Source organism: Narcine bancroftii, chromosome 1 (genome assembly GCF_036971445.1).
Source record: "Narcine bancroftii isolate sNarBan1 chromosome 1, sNarBan1.hap1, whole genome shotgun sequence".
Taxonomy (NCBI): domain Eukaryota; kingdom Metazoa; phylum Chordata; class Chondrichthyes; order Torpediniformes; family Narcinidae; genus Narcine; species Narcine bancroftii.
The window spans coordinates 383,559,029-383,573,578 of NC_091469.1; the positions used below are offsets into that span (position 1 = coordinate 383,559,029).

Sequence of the window (14,550 nt, forward strand, 5' to 3'; positions counted from 1 at the left end):
CTCTCTTCCCCATCACTTCTCAGTTTTTTCCTCTTTTATTCTCCTATCTGTATCCCCCCCCCATGATTTCTTACCCCCCTCCCTCCTCCCCCACTGCCTCCCCCTACCTTTTTATTCAGTTGTCTTCCTATTTTTGCCCTACCAGATCAAGAGTTAGGCCCGAAACATCAGTGTCCCTTTACCTATGGATGCTGTGTGATATGTTGAGTTTCTCCAGCACTTTTATGTATTGCACTCAACCTTAGCATCTGCAGACCTTGTTGAACACTCATGCTACCGCCTGCTCTGCTCGTACCACACCACCTTCTCATCCTCACCTCTTCTGATCTGCTTCTCTGTTTTGTCACCCTTGAACCCACTCCAGGAAACCAAAGAAGAGAAGTCTTCCTTCATCTGCCCATTGTGTGGCAAGAACTGCGGGACTCAACACCAGTTAACCATGCACATTCGGCAGGTATGTTCTGGCCTTTCATCCTCCGGCACCACAGGCCCTTCAGCCCTTTGTCCAGAGGCTAGTAATCTTTGCAGGTTAGCTTACAAGGATCGATGAACTCATCTGGGATTGTGCTCATTGGAATTTAGAATGAAAGGGGATCTTGAGGAAATGTAAAATGCTGAAAGAAGCAGATACTTTAGAAGCCAGGAGGTTGTATCCACTGGCAGGTGAGAAGAGAATAAGGGAACAGAGCCTCAAGATTCAGGGAGTAGATTTAGGCAGACTTATGGAGGATCTGCTTTTCCCAGAGAGCAATGAATCTGTGGAATTGAAACAGTAGAGGCTGGGTGTATAGCACCTGTTTCCTGAATCACTGTTGGCAGAGAGGTGTACTGTGGGTGCTTCAAGGATATACTAGCTCTGGAGCTGGTGCAGAGGAACTTCAACAGGTCGATTCTGCAAATGAGTGGGTTATTTTATGAGGAGAGATTGAGTCACCTGGGTCTTTGGAGTTAGAAAGATGAAGAGGGATGTTATAGAAATGCATAAAATTATAAAAAGGATAGATTCAGGAGAAGCAGGGATGGTGTTTCCACGGGCAGCTGAGACCAGAGCCAGGGGAGAGAGCCTCAAAATTCAGGGGAGTAGATTCAGCAGAGGGGATAAGGGGGATTATTTTTTTTCCCAGAGAGTGGTGGATCTGTGGTATTCTCTACCCAAGGAAGCCCAAGTTAAACATATTTACATTTAGGTAGATCTTTACATACACACCTCACACCTGATAGTGATTTAGTTATTTTTTAATTCTTTATTTAAAAATTTTAAAACCACAAAACATTGGAATTACATTTGAATAAAATGATTCCTATAAATAAAGAAATACATTTGGAATATATAACATTCCCCCCCCCCCACCCCCCCACCCTACTACCCCTCCCTCCACCCCTTCATCCTCCATATAAACCCAAACCCCAAAGATAGAAAAGAAGGAGCACACACAAACCCACAATCATATAGCTAAATGCCACAGACTAGAGTAACACCACTACAACGTGCTGTAGAGAGTTCAAAATTTTTAAACCCACATAATCCAAATAAGGGCTCCAAACTTTCTGGTAGAAAAACTGATTATCTCGCAAATTATACATTAACTTTTCCAATGAAATACATGATCTCAACTCCATATGCCATCCATCCAAACTTAAATCAATCTCATTTTTCCAAGTAATCGTTATACATTTTCTCGCTATAACTAAAGCTAATCTCAAAAACGCAATTTGATACCTAGTTAATCTCAATCTCAACATTTTAACATTACTTTAATAAAAATAACGTTGGTTCCATCGGAAATTTTATTCTTAAAAACTTTCTCTAAAACTCTTTTAAGTTGTGTTCAAAAAAGTTTAACCATATCACATAACCAAGTAGAATATAGGAAAGAGCCTACTTCCTCATGTCACCTAAAACATAAATTTTATCTCTTTAATTTTTCAGGGGTTAAATATAGCTGATGAATGAAGTTATAATGAACTAACCTATATCTCACATTAATTATCTTAGCCATACTATGTCTATATATATTTCTCCAACTTCTTGATCAATTACTAATCCCTAAATCTTTTGCCCACTTTAATCTAGATTTATGTAAATCTAACTTTGGCATTTTATTTTGTAATAATGAATACATTTCAGATACAATTTTTTTCTTTCCACCTTCCATAAGCAAAATTTCAAATTTTGACTGCCTTGGCAACCTTAAACCATGTCCAAAATTATCCAATAATAAAGCTCTAATTTGATAATTACAAAAGAGAGTACTTTGTTGAATTCCATATTTTTTCTTTCAATCTTTGAAAAGACATTAACTAACCAGCTTCGTAACATCTTGTACAATTTTAATGCCTTTCTGATCCCATATTTTCAAAAGTTGATTATTAAGAATAAAAGGAAAAAGTTTATTCTGGTATAGAGGTGTCTTAGCTGAAATTTTCCCCCATGTACCTATTTCCTCATTTATCATATTCCACAATTCAATTAAATGTCTCAAAATAGATGACTTATATGTAAATAATAATGTAGAATAATAAATATTTTTTTATTGATCAAAATAAATCATACAAAGTCAAAATATAAGTAGATACAGGTCCACGTCCTCCCCCTCCACGTCCTCCCCCTCAAAAGATGCTCACAAACTCAAGCTAGCATGTTGGAACATCAGAACCATGCTAGACAAGGCCGACAGACACCGACCTGAACGTCGGTCTGCCCTCATCGCACATGAACTCCTCAGACTTGACATCGACATAGCCGCTCTCAGTAAAGTCCACCTTGCAGATGTAGGCAGCCTCCAAGAACGTGGCGCGGGCTACACACTCTACTGGTCTGGCAAGCCTATGGATGAACGACGCCTATCTGATGTAGGCTTCATGGTCAAGAACTCCATTGCCTCCAAACTCGAAAACCTCCCGACAGGCCACTCGGACCGGATCATGTCCATGCGACTCCCCCTTCAAAACAAGCGTCGCATCACCCTCATCAGTGTCTATGCTCCAACCCTCCGGGCGGAACAAGCAGAAAAGGACAAGTTCTACACTGATCTGCGCAACCTCATTCAAATGAGGCCGACAAGGTTGTCATCCTTGGTGACTTCAACGCTCACGTCGGCAAAGACTCAGAAACCTGGCCAGGAATCCTGGGCAAGCATGGTGTCGGCAAGTGCAACGACAATGGGCGCCTCCTGTTGGAGCACTGCGCAGAACAGCGGCTTGTCATTACAAACACCCTTTTTCAGCAGAGGGACAGCCTGAAGACTACCTGGATCCATCCCCGATCCAAACACTGGCACCTCCTGGACTATGTCCTGGTGCGAGAAAGAGACAAACGAGATGTGCTCCACACCAGGGTCATGCCCAGCGCGGAATGTCACACTGACCACCAAATGGTTCGCTGTAAGCTCAACCTTCACTTCAAGCCAAAGCCCAGGAACAGTAAATCCCCCAGAAAGAGGTTCAATGTTGGAAACCTGCAGTCAGACGAAGTGAGAGGAAACTTCCAGGCAAACCTCAAAGCAAAGCTCAAGGATGCAATCCGCCTCACGGACTTGTCCCCTGAAACCCTCTGGGATCAGCTGAAGACTACCATACTGCAATCCACTGAAGAGGTACTGGGCTTCTCCTCCAGGAAAAACAAGGACTGGTTAAATGAAAACAGCCAGGAAATCCAGGAGCTGCTGGCAAAGAAGTGAGCTGCCCACCAGGCTCACCTTACAAAGCCGTCCTGTCCAGAGAAGAAACAAGCCTTCCATCACGCACGCAGCCATCTTCAGCGCAAACTCTGGGAGATCTAAAATGAGTGGTGAACTGGCCTCGCCAAATGAACCCAGCTCAGCGCAGACATTGGCGACTTCAGGGGTTTTTACAAGACTCTAAAGGCTGTGTACGGCCCCTCACCCCAAGTCCAAAGCCCGTTGCGCAGCTCAGACGGCAAAGTCCTCCTCAGCGACAAGATCTCCATCCTCAACTGATAGTCAGAACACTTCCAATCTCTTTTCAGTGCCAACCGCTCAGTCCAAGATTCCGCCCTGCTCCAGCTCCCTCAACAGCCCCTAAGGCTAGAGCTGGATGAGGTCCTCACCCGGGAAGAGACGTATAAGGCAATTGAACAACTGAAAAGTGGCAAAGCAGCAGGTATGGATGGAATCCCCCCAGAGGGCTGGAAGACTGGCGGCAAAACTCTGCATGCCAAACTGCATAAGTTTTTCAAGCTTTGCTGGGACCAAGGAAAACTGCCTCAGGACCTTCGTGATGCCATCACCATCACCCTGTACAAAAACAAAGGCGAGAAATCAGACTGCTCAAACTACAGGGGAATCATGCTGCTCTCCATTGCAGGGAAAATCTTCTCTAGGATTCTCCTAAATAGAATAATACCTAGTGTTGCTGAGAATGTTCTCCCAGAATCACAGTACGGCTTTCGCGCAAACAGAGGAACTACTGACATGGTCTTTGCCCTCAGACAGCTCCAAGAAAAGTGCAGAGAACAAAAGAGGACTCTACATCACCTTTGTTGACCTTTGACACCGTGAGCAGGAAAGGGCTTTGGCAAATACTAGAGCGCCTCGGATGCCCCCCAAAGTTCCTCAGCATGGTTATCCAACTGCACGAAAACCAACAAGGTTGGTTCAGATACAGCAATGAGCTCTCTGAACCCTTCTCAATTAACAATGGCGTGAAGCAAGGCTGCGTTCTCGCACCAACCCTCTTTTCAATCTTCTTCAGTATGATGCTGAACCAAGCCATGAAAGACCTCAACAATGAAGATGCTGTTTACATGCGGTATCGCACGGATGGCAGTCTCTTCAATCTGAGGCGACTGCAAGCTCACACCAAGACACAAGAGCAACTTGTCCGTGAACTACTCTTTGCAGACGATGCCGCTTTAGTTGCCCATTCAGAGCCAGCTCTTCAGTGCTTGACGTCCTGTTTTGCGAAACTGCCAAAATGTTTGGCCTGGAAGTCAACCTGAAGAAAACTGAGGTCCTCCATCAGCCAGCTCCACACCATAACTACCAGCCCCCCCACATCTCCATCGGGCACACAAAACTCAAAACGGTCAACCAGTTTACCTATCTCGGCTGCACCATTTCATCGGATGCAAGGATCGACAACGAGATAGACAACAGACTCACCAAGGCAAATAGCGCCTTTGGAAGACTACACAAAAGAGTCTGGAAAAACAACCAACTGAAAAACCTCAAAGATAAGCGTATACAGAGCCGTTGTCATACCCACACTCCTGTTCGTCTCCAAATCATGGGTCCTCTACCGGCATCACCTACAGCTCCTAGAACGCTTCCACCAGCGTTGTCTCCGCTCCATCCTCAACATTCATTGGAGCGACTTCATCCCTAACGTCGAAGTACTCGAGATGGCAGAGGCTGACAGCATCGAATCCACGCTGTTGAAGATCCAACTGCGCTGGGTAGGTCACGTCTCCAGAATGGAGGACCATCGCCTTCCCAAGCTCGTGTTATATGGCGAGCTCTCCACTGGCCATCGTGTCAGAGGTGCACCAAAAAAGAGGTACAAGGACTGCCTAAAGAAATCTCTTGGTGCCTGCCACATTGACCACCGCCAGTGGGCTGATATCGCCTCAAACCGTGCATCTTGGCGCCTCACAGTTCGGCGGGCAGCAACCTCCTTTGAAGAAGACCGCAGAGCCCACCTCTCTGACAAAAGACAAAGGAGGAAAAACCCAACACCCAACCCCAACCAACCAATTTTCCCCTGCAACTGCTGGAACCGTGTCTGCCTGTCCCGCATCGGACTTGTCAGCCACAAACGAGCCTGCAGCGGACGTGGACTTTTACCCTTCCATAAATCTTCGTCCGCGAAGCCAAGCCAAAGAGATCCCCTATAATCCCCCACCCCTTCAACCCTAACTCCTCCCAACCCCCCTCTAAACTACCCAAAAAGAAAAGGGGAAAGAATAGAAGATAGAAGAGGAGATCAACTTGTTTATCAATTATCAACTATTGCCTTGGTTTAGTGCCACCCCACCAATCGCGGGAAAAAAAATCATGACAAATTCAAACTAAAATATTTGAGGATAGTATGATTAAATTAATAAATGTAAGATATAGATTAGTGTATTATAATTTCATACGTCAGTAATATTTAACTCCTGAGAAGTTAAGGAAATACAAGTTTATCTCTTCTGATTTATGTTTTAGGTGTCAGAAGCAAATTGGTTCTTTTTTGCATTCTACTTGGTTATGTGCAACAGTGCGACCTTTTTGGAATAGAATTAAGAAACCTTTAGAAGTTTTATTTAAATTTAAAATTTTGCTTGATCTTATGGTATTTTTATTGGGTTATGTTAAAAAATTGAGTTTGGAATTAAAATTAGACAAATTTCAAATTGTTTTTTTGAGATTGGCATTAGCTATGGCAAGAAAATGTTTGGCAATTACTTGGAAAAATGAGACTGGTTTAAGTATTCAAAGGTTGCATTCGGAAATGAGGTTTTGTATCTCATTGGAAAACATTTATAAATAAATGACAGTGATTCAGTTGAAGCAATAGATATTCAACAAGAGAAATGGTTACTTAAACAAAAGTTGCTTTTAATGATCTTTAAACATGAAAACAGGATCAGACTTTAACTTATTGCTATTAACTTAAACAAGTGGCATCAAACAGCTCTTCATCCTGAGTGACACTATTTTATACAAACACAACTTTATTCAAACAGCTACTATATGCAAAGCACAATCAAGGCTCTCCACTGGCTGAATATTTGCTCCCATCTGTACCAAAGGTTTATGTGTTACTTCAGAGAATATTTACAATTTTAAACTTTTATTTATTTTTATTTATCTTATATTTTTCCTTTTTTTTTCTCCTCTGTTGCTTAAGGTTGCCGGTGGTTGAATTCTGGATAACTGGGGTTTTACTGTAGGTTACTTCTTCTTTGGCTTGGCTTCGCAGATGAAGATTTATGGAGGGGGTAAATGTCCACGTCAGCTGCAGGCTCGTTTGTGGCTGACAAGTCCGATGCGGGACAGGCAGACACGGTTGCAGCGGTTGCAGGGGAAAATTGGTTGGTTGGGGTTGAGTGTTGGGTTTTTCCTCCTTTGCCTTTTGTCAGTGAGGTGGACTCTGCGGTCTTCTTCAAAGGAGGTTGCTGCCCGCCGAACTGTGAGGCGCCAAGATGCACGGTTTGAGGCGATATCAGCCCACTGGCGGTGGTCAATGTGGCAGGCTCCAAGAGATTTCTTTAGGCAGTCCTTGTACCTTTTCTTTGGTGCACCTCTGTCACGGTGGCCAGTGGAGAGCTCGCCATATAACACGATCTTGGGACCATGAAGATTTACACAGAGGCTGTCTCATTACATTGCACCAACCTATTATTGTGGCAATGCAAGCAATGATCATCTTGGCCTCGTGCCTCACAGAAGTGGTTACTGTTGTCTCTGCCAAACAGGCAGGAGAGGTGGATTTCAACCCTCAGACTCGTACTCCATTGATCAGTTTTAACCTGTCATCTCCCCACACAAAATCTAAAGAACATCAGATGTGCCATTATGGACAGCCTTTTTTCAGTATAATCCCAATGTCTCCTACCCTCTTTATGCGCAAATGCTCCTGGGCAATCCCCCTGAAGAGAGGTCAGCATAAAGAGTCCTCTCTCCCTCAACTCCCCAACTAGTGGAGGTGATTTTCCTGCTGTCCAACCTAGGAGCTTTCTGTGGACATGCAAACACTGGCAGCACGATGATTTGCTGACACTGATACACTGAGCAAATAGAATGACCCGCCCCTGATCCACAGGAGTAAAATTGGAAAAGAGCAAGGAAATGGGAGGTGAGGAACACACCTCATATTTCTCTTGAATGGCCTTAAATCTAATAACCTCTCATTTTAGGTAATCCCCACTCCCCCCCCCCCCCCCCACCCCCACCATCTGACTTCATTGTTCCCATCTCTTCTTTCTCAACTCCTGTACTTGTTTTTTTTCTCTCTTCCCGTCTTTCTTTAACTTTTATCTACCCACCCCCTTTTTGAATGGGTTCTCCTTGTACTAGTCTCCATCTCTCACACCTTCGGTCCTAAATCACCTCTGGGCCCCTCCCCAGTTCTTGTCCCCTTCCTCTCTGTAATTTCACCCACTCTTATCTTTGTCTTGATAAAGAGTCCAGACCTGGAATGTTGACTGACCATTTCTACCTATGGATGCTGTCTGACCCATTAAATTCCTCGAGCACATTCCATGCCTGTTCAAAGAGGAGGGGCTAACTGGATCACTGCTTGAAAGGACTGCTTCACCCCTTTGTTGTGGGATTCCGTGATAAATGTCAGTGTAGGCTTTGTCTGCATCCTTTGACCCTATACAATAACCACTGCCACTGATTTAGCATCCTTTACATGATACAATTCCAGGCCATTTCACAGGGCAATAGTCTAGCTCACTCTTGATTTTTTTTAAAAGTTCATTATTTTATTTTTCACATTGTGAACCATATCAATCAAAATACATACAAACATTTCCCTCTTAAATATAGAGTGACATTTTATCCCCTTTTTTTCCCCCTACCTTCGCTCCCCCCCTTTCCACCCCCGCTCCAAATCCATTAAATGTTCAACATATACAATACAATAAACCCATTAAACAATGTAACCACACAATGAAAATAAACAAGAAAATTGTGTCATCTACTTTTACACACTGGATCAAGTAATTTTGTCTTCTTATCATTCTATCACTTTAGGGGGTGGAGGTCCGAGGCAAGCCCTCTCTGTTGTGTGCCATGTACAGTTCGCAAATTTGTTCAAATAATGTGACTTTATTTTTTAAATTATATGTTATTTTTTCCAATACATTTATTCATTTCTAAGTACCATTGCTGTACTCTCAGACTCTCTTCTGATTTCCAGGTTGACATTATACATTTTTTTGCTACAGCTAAGGCTATCATACTAAATCTTTTTTGCACTTTATCCAATTTGAGGCCTAATTCTTTACTTCTTATATTACTTAGAAGAAAGATCTCTGGATTTTTTGGTATGTTGCTTTTTGTGATTTTATTTAATATCTGATTTAGATCTTCCCAAAACTTTTCCACTTTCTCACATGCCCAAATTGCATGTACTGTTGTTCCCATTTCCTTCTTACAGTGAAAACATCTATATGATAATGTTGGCTTCTCTTTATTTAACTTTTGGGGTGTAATATATAACCTGTGTAACCAATTATATTGTATCATGCGTAACCTCGTGTTTATTATATTCTTCATAGTTCCAGAGCATAACTTTTCCCATATTTCATTTTTTATCTTTATGTTTAAATCTTTTTCCCACTTTTGTTTGGGTTTATAGCTTATTTCATAATTTTCCATCTCTTGCAGCTTGATGTACATGTTTGTTATAAATCTTTTTATTATCATTGTTTCTGTAATCACACATTCAAAGCTGCTTCCTTTTGGTACACTCAGTCTGCTTCCCAATTTGTCCTTTAAATAGGCTTTCAGTTGGTGGTATCCAAACATTGTACCATGAGTTATTCCATATTTGTACTTCATTTGTTCAAATGTTAATAAATTATTTCCCAAAAAACAATTTTCTATTCTTTTAATTCCTTTTCTCTCCCATTCTCTAAAGGAAAGGTTATCTATTGTGAAAGGGATTAATTGATTTTGCGTCAATAATAATTTTGTAGTTGGTCATTTGTTTTTTTTCCTTTCTAAGTGAATCTTCTTCCATATATTGAGTAAATGATGCAGTACTGGTGAATTTTTATATTGCACCAGCTTTTCATCCCACTTATAAAGTATATGTTCTGGTACCTTTTCCCCTATTTTATCTAGCTCTATCTTAGTCCAATCTGGTTTTTCCCTTGTCAGATAAAAATCTGATAAATACTTTAATTGTGCTGCTCTATAATAATTTTTAAAGTTTGGTAACTGCAAACCACCTTCTTTGTACCACTCTGTTAATTTATCTAACGCTATCCATGGTTTTCCCCCTTTCCATAAGAATTTCCTTATTATTCTCTTTAGTTCATTGAAGAATTTCTCTGTTAAGAGAATTGGTAACGATTGAAATAGGTATTGTATCCTTTGGAAGACATTCATTTTAATGCAATTTACCTTCTTTATCAATGTTAGTGGCAATTCTTTCCAATGTTCTAAGACTTCCTGTAATTTCTTCATTAATGGCTGATAATTTAATTTGTGCAGGTGGCTTAAATTATTATCTAATCTAATACCTAGGTATTGGATTGCTTGTATTTGCCATTTAAATGGTGATTCTTTTTAAAATTCTGTATAATCCGCATTACTCATTGGCATCGGTTCACTTTTATTTGCGTTGATCTTGTACCCCGATATTTCTCCATATTCTTTCAATTTCTTATGTAGTTCTTTTATTGATATTTCTGGTTCTGTTAAGTATACTATGATGTCATCTGCAAATAAACTGATTTTATACTCCTCCTTTATTTTTATCCCTTTTATTTTCTGTTCTTAACAGTTCTGCCAATGGTTCCATTGCTAAAGCGAACAGTGAGGAAGATAGTGGACATCCCTGCCTAGTTGACCTACTTAATTTAAATTGGTTAGATACATATCCATTTACTGTCACCTTCGCCAATGGTCCATTATATAATGTTTTATTCCAATTAATATATTTTTCTGGTAGTTGAACCTCTGTAATACTTTGAATAAATAATTCCATTCTACCCTATCAAAGGCTTTTTCTGCATCTAAAGCCACAGCCACTGTTGGTATCTTATTTCCTTGAACTGCATGAATTAAATTAATGAACTTACAGACATTATCCGCTGTTCGTCTTTTCTTAATAAATCCAGTTTGATCTTGTTTTACTATTTTTGGTACACAGTCGGCCAATGTGTTTGCTAATAATTTTGCTATTATCTTATAATCTGAATTAAGTAGAGATATTGGTCTATATGATGCTGGTGTTAGTGGATCCTTCCCTGTCTTTGGTATTACTGTAATTATTGCTGTTTTACATGAATCTGGCAAGTTTTGTGTTTCTTCTATTACTTCCAGGAGAGGAGGAATTAATAACTCTTTAAATGTTTTATAGTATTCTATTGGGAATCCATCCTCTCCAGGTGTTTTATTGTTTGGCAGCTTTTTTAATATATCCTGTATTTCCTCTATTTCAAATGGTTTTATCTGTTTGTTTTGCTCCTCTTCTTGCAATTTCGGCAGTTCATTTTTAGCTAAAACCTCTTCTATTTTGTCTTCTTTCCCCTCGTTTTCAGTTTGGTATAATTGTTCATAAAATTCCTTAAAGTTTTCATTGATCTCTGTTGGGTTATTTGTAATTTATTTGTCCTTTTTCCTTGATGCTTATACAGTTCTTTTAGCTTGTTCTGTTTTAAGTTGCCAGGCTAATATTTTGTGCGTTTTTTTTTCTCCTAGCTTGTCATACTTTTGCTTTATTTTCATTATGTTCTTCTCCACCTTATACGTTTGTAGTGTTTCTTATTTTTTTTTGTCTGCCAAATCTCTTTTTGTTATATCTTCCCTTGTTGCTACTTACTATCTCCCTTTCCAACTGTTCTATTTCCCGATTGTCATCCTTTTTCATCTTGGTTACATAACTTATTATCTGCCCTCTAATGAAGGCTTTCATTGCATCCCATAATATAAATGTGTCTTTCACTGATTCCGTATTTATTTCAAAGTACATTTTAATTTGGCGTCCAATAAATTCTCTAAATTCCTGTCTTTTAAGTAGCCTGGAGTTTAATCTCCATCTATATGTTCTTGGTGGGATGTCCTCCAGTTCTATTCCTAATAACAGGGGTGAGTGATCAGATAACAATCTAGCTTTATATTCAGTTTTCCTAACTCTCCCTTGAATATAGGCTGAGTATATTTTATGCCTACTCGAATAATATGAGTATTCCTTCTCCCTTGGGTGCTGCCTCCTCCATATATCCATAAGTTTCATTTCCTGCATTGATTTAACCATAAATTTGGCCACTTTATTCATTTTGCTAGTCTTTTGTCCAGTTTTATCTAGCCTTTTTTCCATTGGATCAATTTTGCTGTGTTAAACTCCTTCCTCTTCTTTCGGAGTTTAAAACTTATATTTGGGTAAAAAAATATTTTTTGACCCTTGTATTCCAATGGTTTTTTTTTGTCTTCTCTAATTTTATTCCTTGCCCTCTCCAGTATATTTTCTCTTGTCGTGTATCTCAGAAATTTTACTAAAACGGATCTTGGTTTCTGTTGTGGCTGTGGTTTCGGGGCTAGTGTTCTGTGTGCCCTTTCTATTTCCTTTCCTTCCTGTATTTCTGGCATTCCCAGGACTTTTGGGATCCATCCTTTTATGAATTCTTTCATATCTTTGCCTTCTTCATCTTCCTTTAGGCCCACTATCTTTATATTGTTTTGCCTACTATAGTTTTCTATTATATCCATCTTCTGAGCTAACAACTCTTGTGACACTTTAACTTTTTTGACACTATTTTCCAATTTTCTTCTTAAGTCATTCACTTCCATTTCTACAGCCATTTCTCGTTCTTCCACATTTTCCAGTCTTTTCCCTATTTCTGTCATGACCAGCTCTATTCTACTCACTTTTTCTTCTGTACTTTTCATTTTTCTTTTCATTTCACTAAATTCTAATGTCAACCATTCTTTTAATGCTCTCATTTGTTCTTGAAATTTTTAAAATCTATATACTGTCCATCTATTTTACCTTCTATTTCTCTGTGCAGAGCTTGATCTTCTTCTTCCTCTTCTTCTGTGTCTGCACCTGTGTTTGGGTCTTCTACTTCTCTTCCTTGTATCTGTGTCTCTTCTGACTTTCTTGTTGAGCTGCTTGCCTCACTTTGCTGGGCTTCTTCTTGCTTGGCTTCTTGCTGTTGGTCCTCTTCTTCTGGGGTAGTTATCTGTTGGGCCTCCTGTTGCTGTTCTTCTTTCCTATCACTCCCTTTCCTGTCGCTTTCCTCTTCTTCCATCTGAAAGCTCTGCTGTCAGGCATCTCTCAGCTGGTCGCGCTATGTTAGTTCACTCCTCAGCTGGGCCCCCCTCCCATCGGTGTTTTCTTTTTCCTTAGTGTGCGCATTGCGCACTTCTGTTTGGCTCAGACAGCCATTTTTGCAGTCCAGCGTTTGGGGGGTCGCGACTCTGCGGGGTCGTCACCAACCTTGGGTAGCGGGCTCTTTTCTCCACGACAGCTCCCTATTTCTTTATGCAGGTAAGGCCTTCTCCTTTTTCTTCTGGTGTCTTTTCTTTCTTTTTTTCCCGTTGTTTTTGCTTTTTCCTTCTTGGGTGCCATTTTCTTTCTTTTATTTGTTGAGTTTTGTGTTTCTTGAACTTTATGTTTTCTTCATTTTGTGTATTCTCCTGCTGGCCACTGCTCCATCACATGACTCCTCACTGTTGATGTTGAGCCGCATGTCGAAGGCAGGTAACCAAAATGTTGGCTAAGGCTGCAGAAATCAGCAATCAGAGGACCCAGAGCTATGAGCCCTGGTAGCCGGAGGCAAGGCAGTCATTGGTGGAACACAATGCATAAACGTGCTGGAGAAAGTCAGCAGATCCTGCAGCATCTATTGGAAGTGAAGGGTAACAAACATCTTGGGAAGGGCCCAGGCCCATAATGTTGGTTGCCTTTTACTTTCTATAGATAGTGATCTGCTGAGTTTCTCCAGCACATTTGTGTATTTTAGTCGACCCTAACATCTGTACACTTTATTTTATTTAACTGCACTGGTGGATTGAGCAGGTTCAAGGATGGTCATCAGTTTGGAGGAGGGCAGAGGAGGTTGAGCTGAAGGAAGTTTCAGACACAGGGAGAAGCAGAATTTTAAAATCATGTTACATTAATTAGTCTTTCATTACAGGACCAACTCAATTATTTTATTTTCTATCCTGTTGATTCACTTGGTGTAAGAATGAATGGACGGACAATTTTTAAACAGGAACAAAGTGCACTGTAAATGTTTCTTGCTTCTTGCTGTCATCTTTGCCATATAAATTCTTGTCAGTTCAATTAGAATAGAAACCTTGCATGTGAACACGTTACTGCCCACAGGATTCCCACAATTCCCCTTTCCGAAGCATCTTTTCTCTTGTAACTAACTTCCTCAGATACCCAAACATCATGCATTGTGAAAGCAAAGTTTGGGAAGTTATTCATCGCAGGCAGCTGCTCACAAATTTGGTGAAATGGAGTCTTGGAACTGAGATAGATCATTTGGCTAAGATGCAGCGGGATCTGGTGGTCCCAGTCCATTGCTCCTTCAAAGTGGCCACATATGTAGATAGCGTGGTAAAGAAGGAATGTGGCATGCTGACACTCAGTGGGCAGGGCGCTAAGTATAAGAGTAAGGAAGTCATTTTGCAACTTCATAAACCTTTGGTTAGGCTGCACTTGGAATACTGTGTGCGATTTTGTTTGCCCCATTAGAGGAAGGATGTGGAGGCTTTGGAAAGTCTACTGAAGTTCACCAGGATGCTGCTTGAATTAGCAGGTTTGAGCTGTAGGGAGAGTTTGGACAAACTTAAGATTATTTTCTCTGAAGTGTCAGAGGCTGAGGAAAGTCTGATAGAAGTTTATAGAATTAGGAGA

At 40.7% G+C, this 14,550-nt stretch overlaps 1 protein-coding gene across 7 annotated transcripts in view; it reads left to right on the forward strand.

Annotated features, from left to right (window-relative positions):
• rreb1a (ras responsive element binding protein 1a) overlaps positions 1 to 14,550 on the forward strand; it is a 237,238-nt gene that overhangs the window by 135,876 nt on the left and 86,812 nt on the right. For all 7 annotated transcript variants that reach the window (XM_069913519.1, XM_069913521.1, XM_069913520.1 and 4 more), the window contains one exon: positions 365 to 454. In XM_069913519.1, the coding sequence (XP_069769620.1) occupies positions 365 to 454 (90 nt within the window). The remainder of the gene's footprint in view (positions 1 to 364; positions 455 to 14,550) is intronic.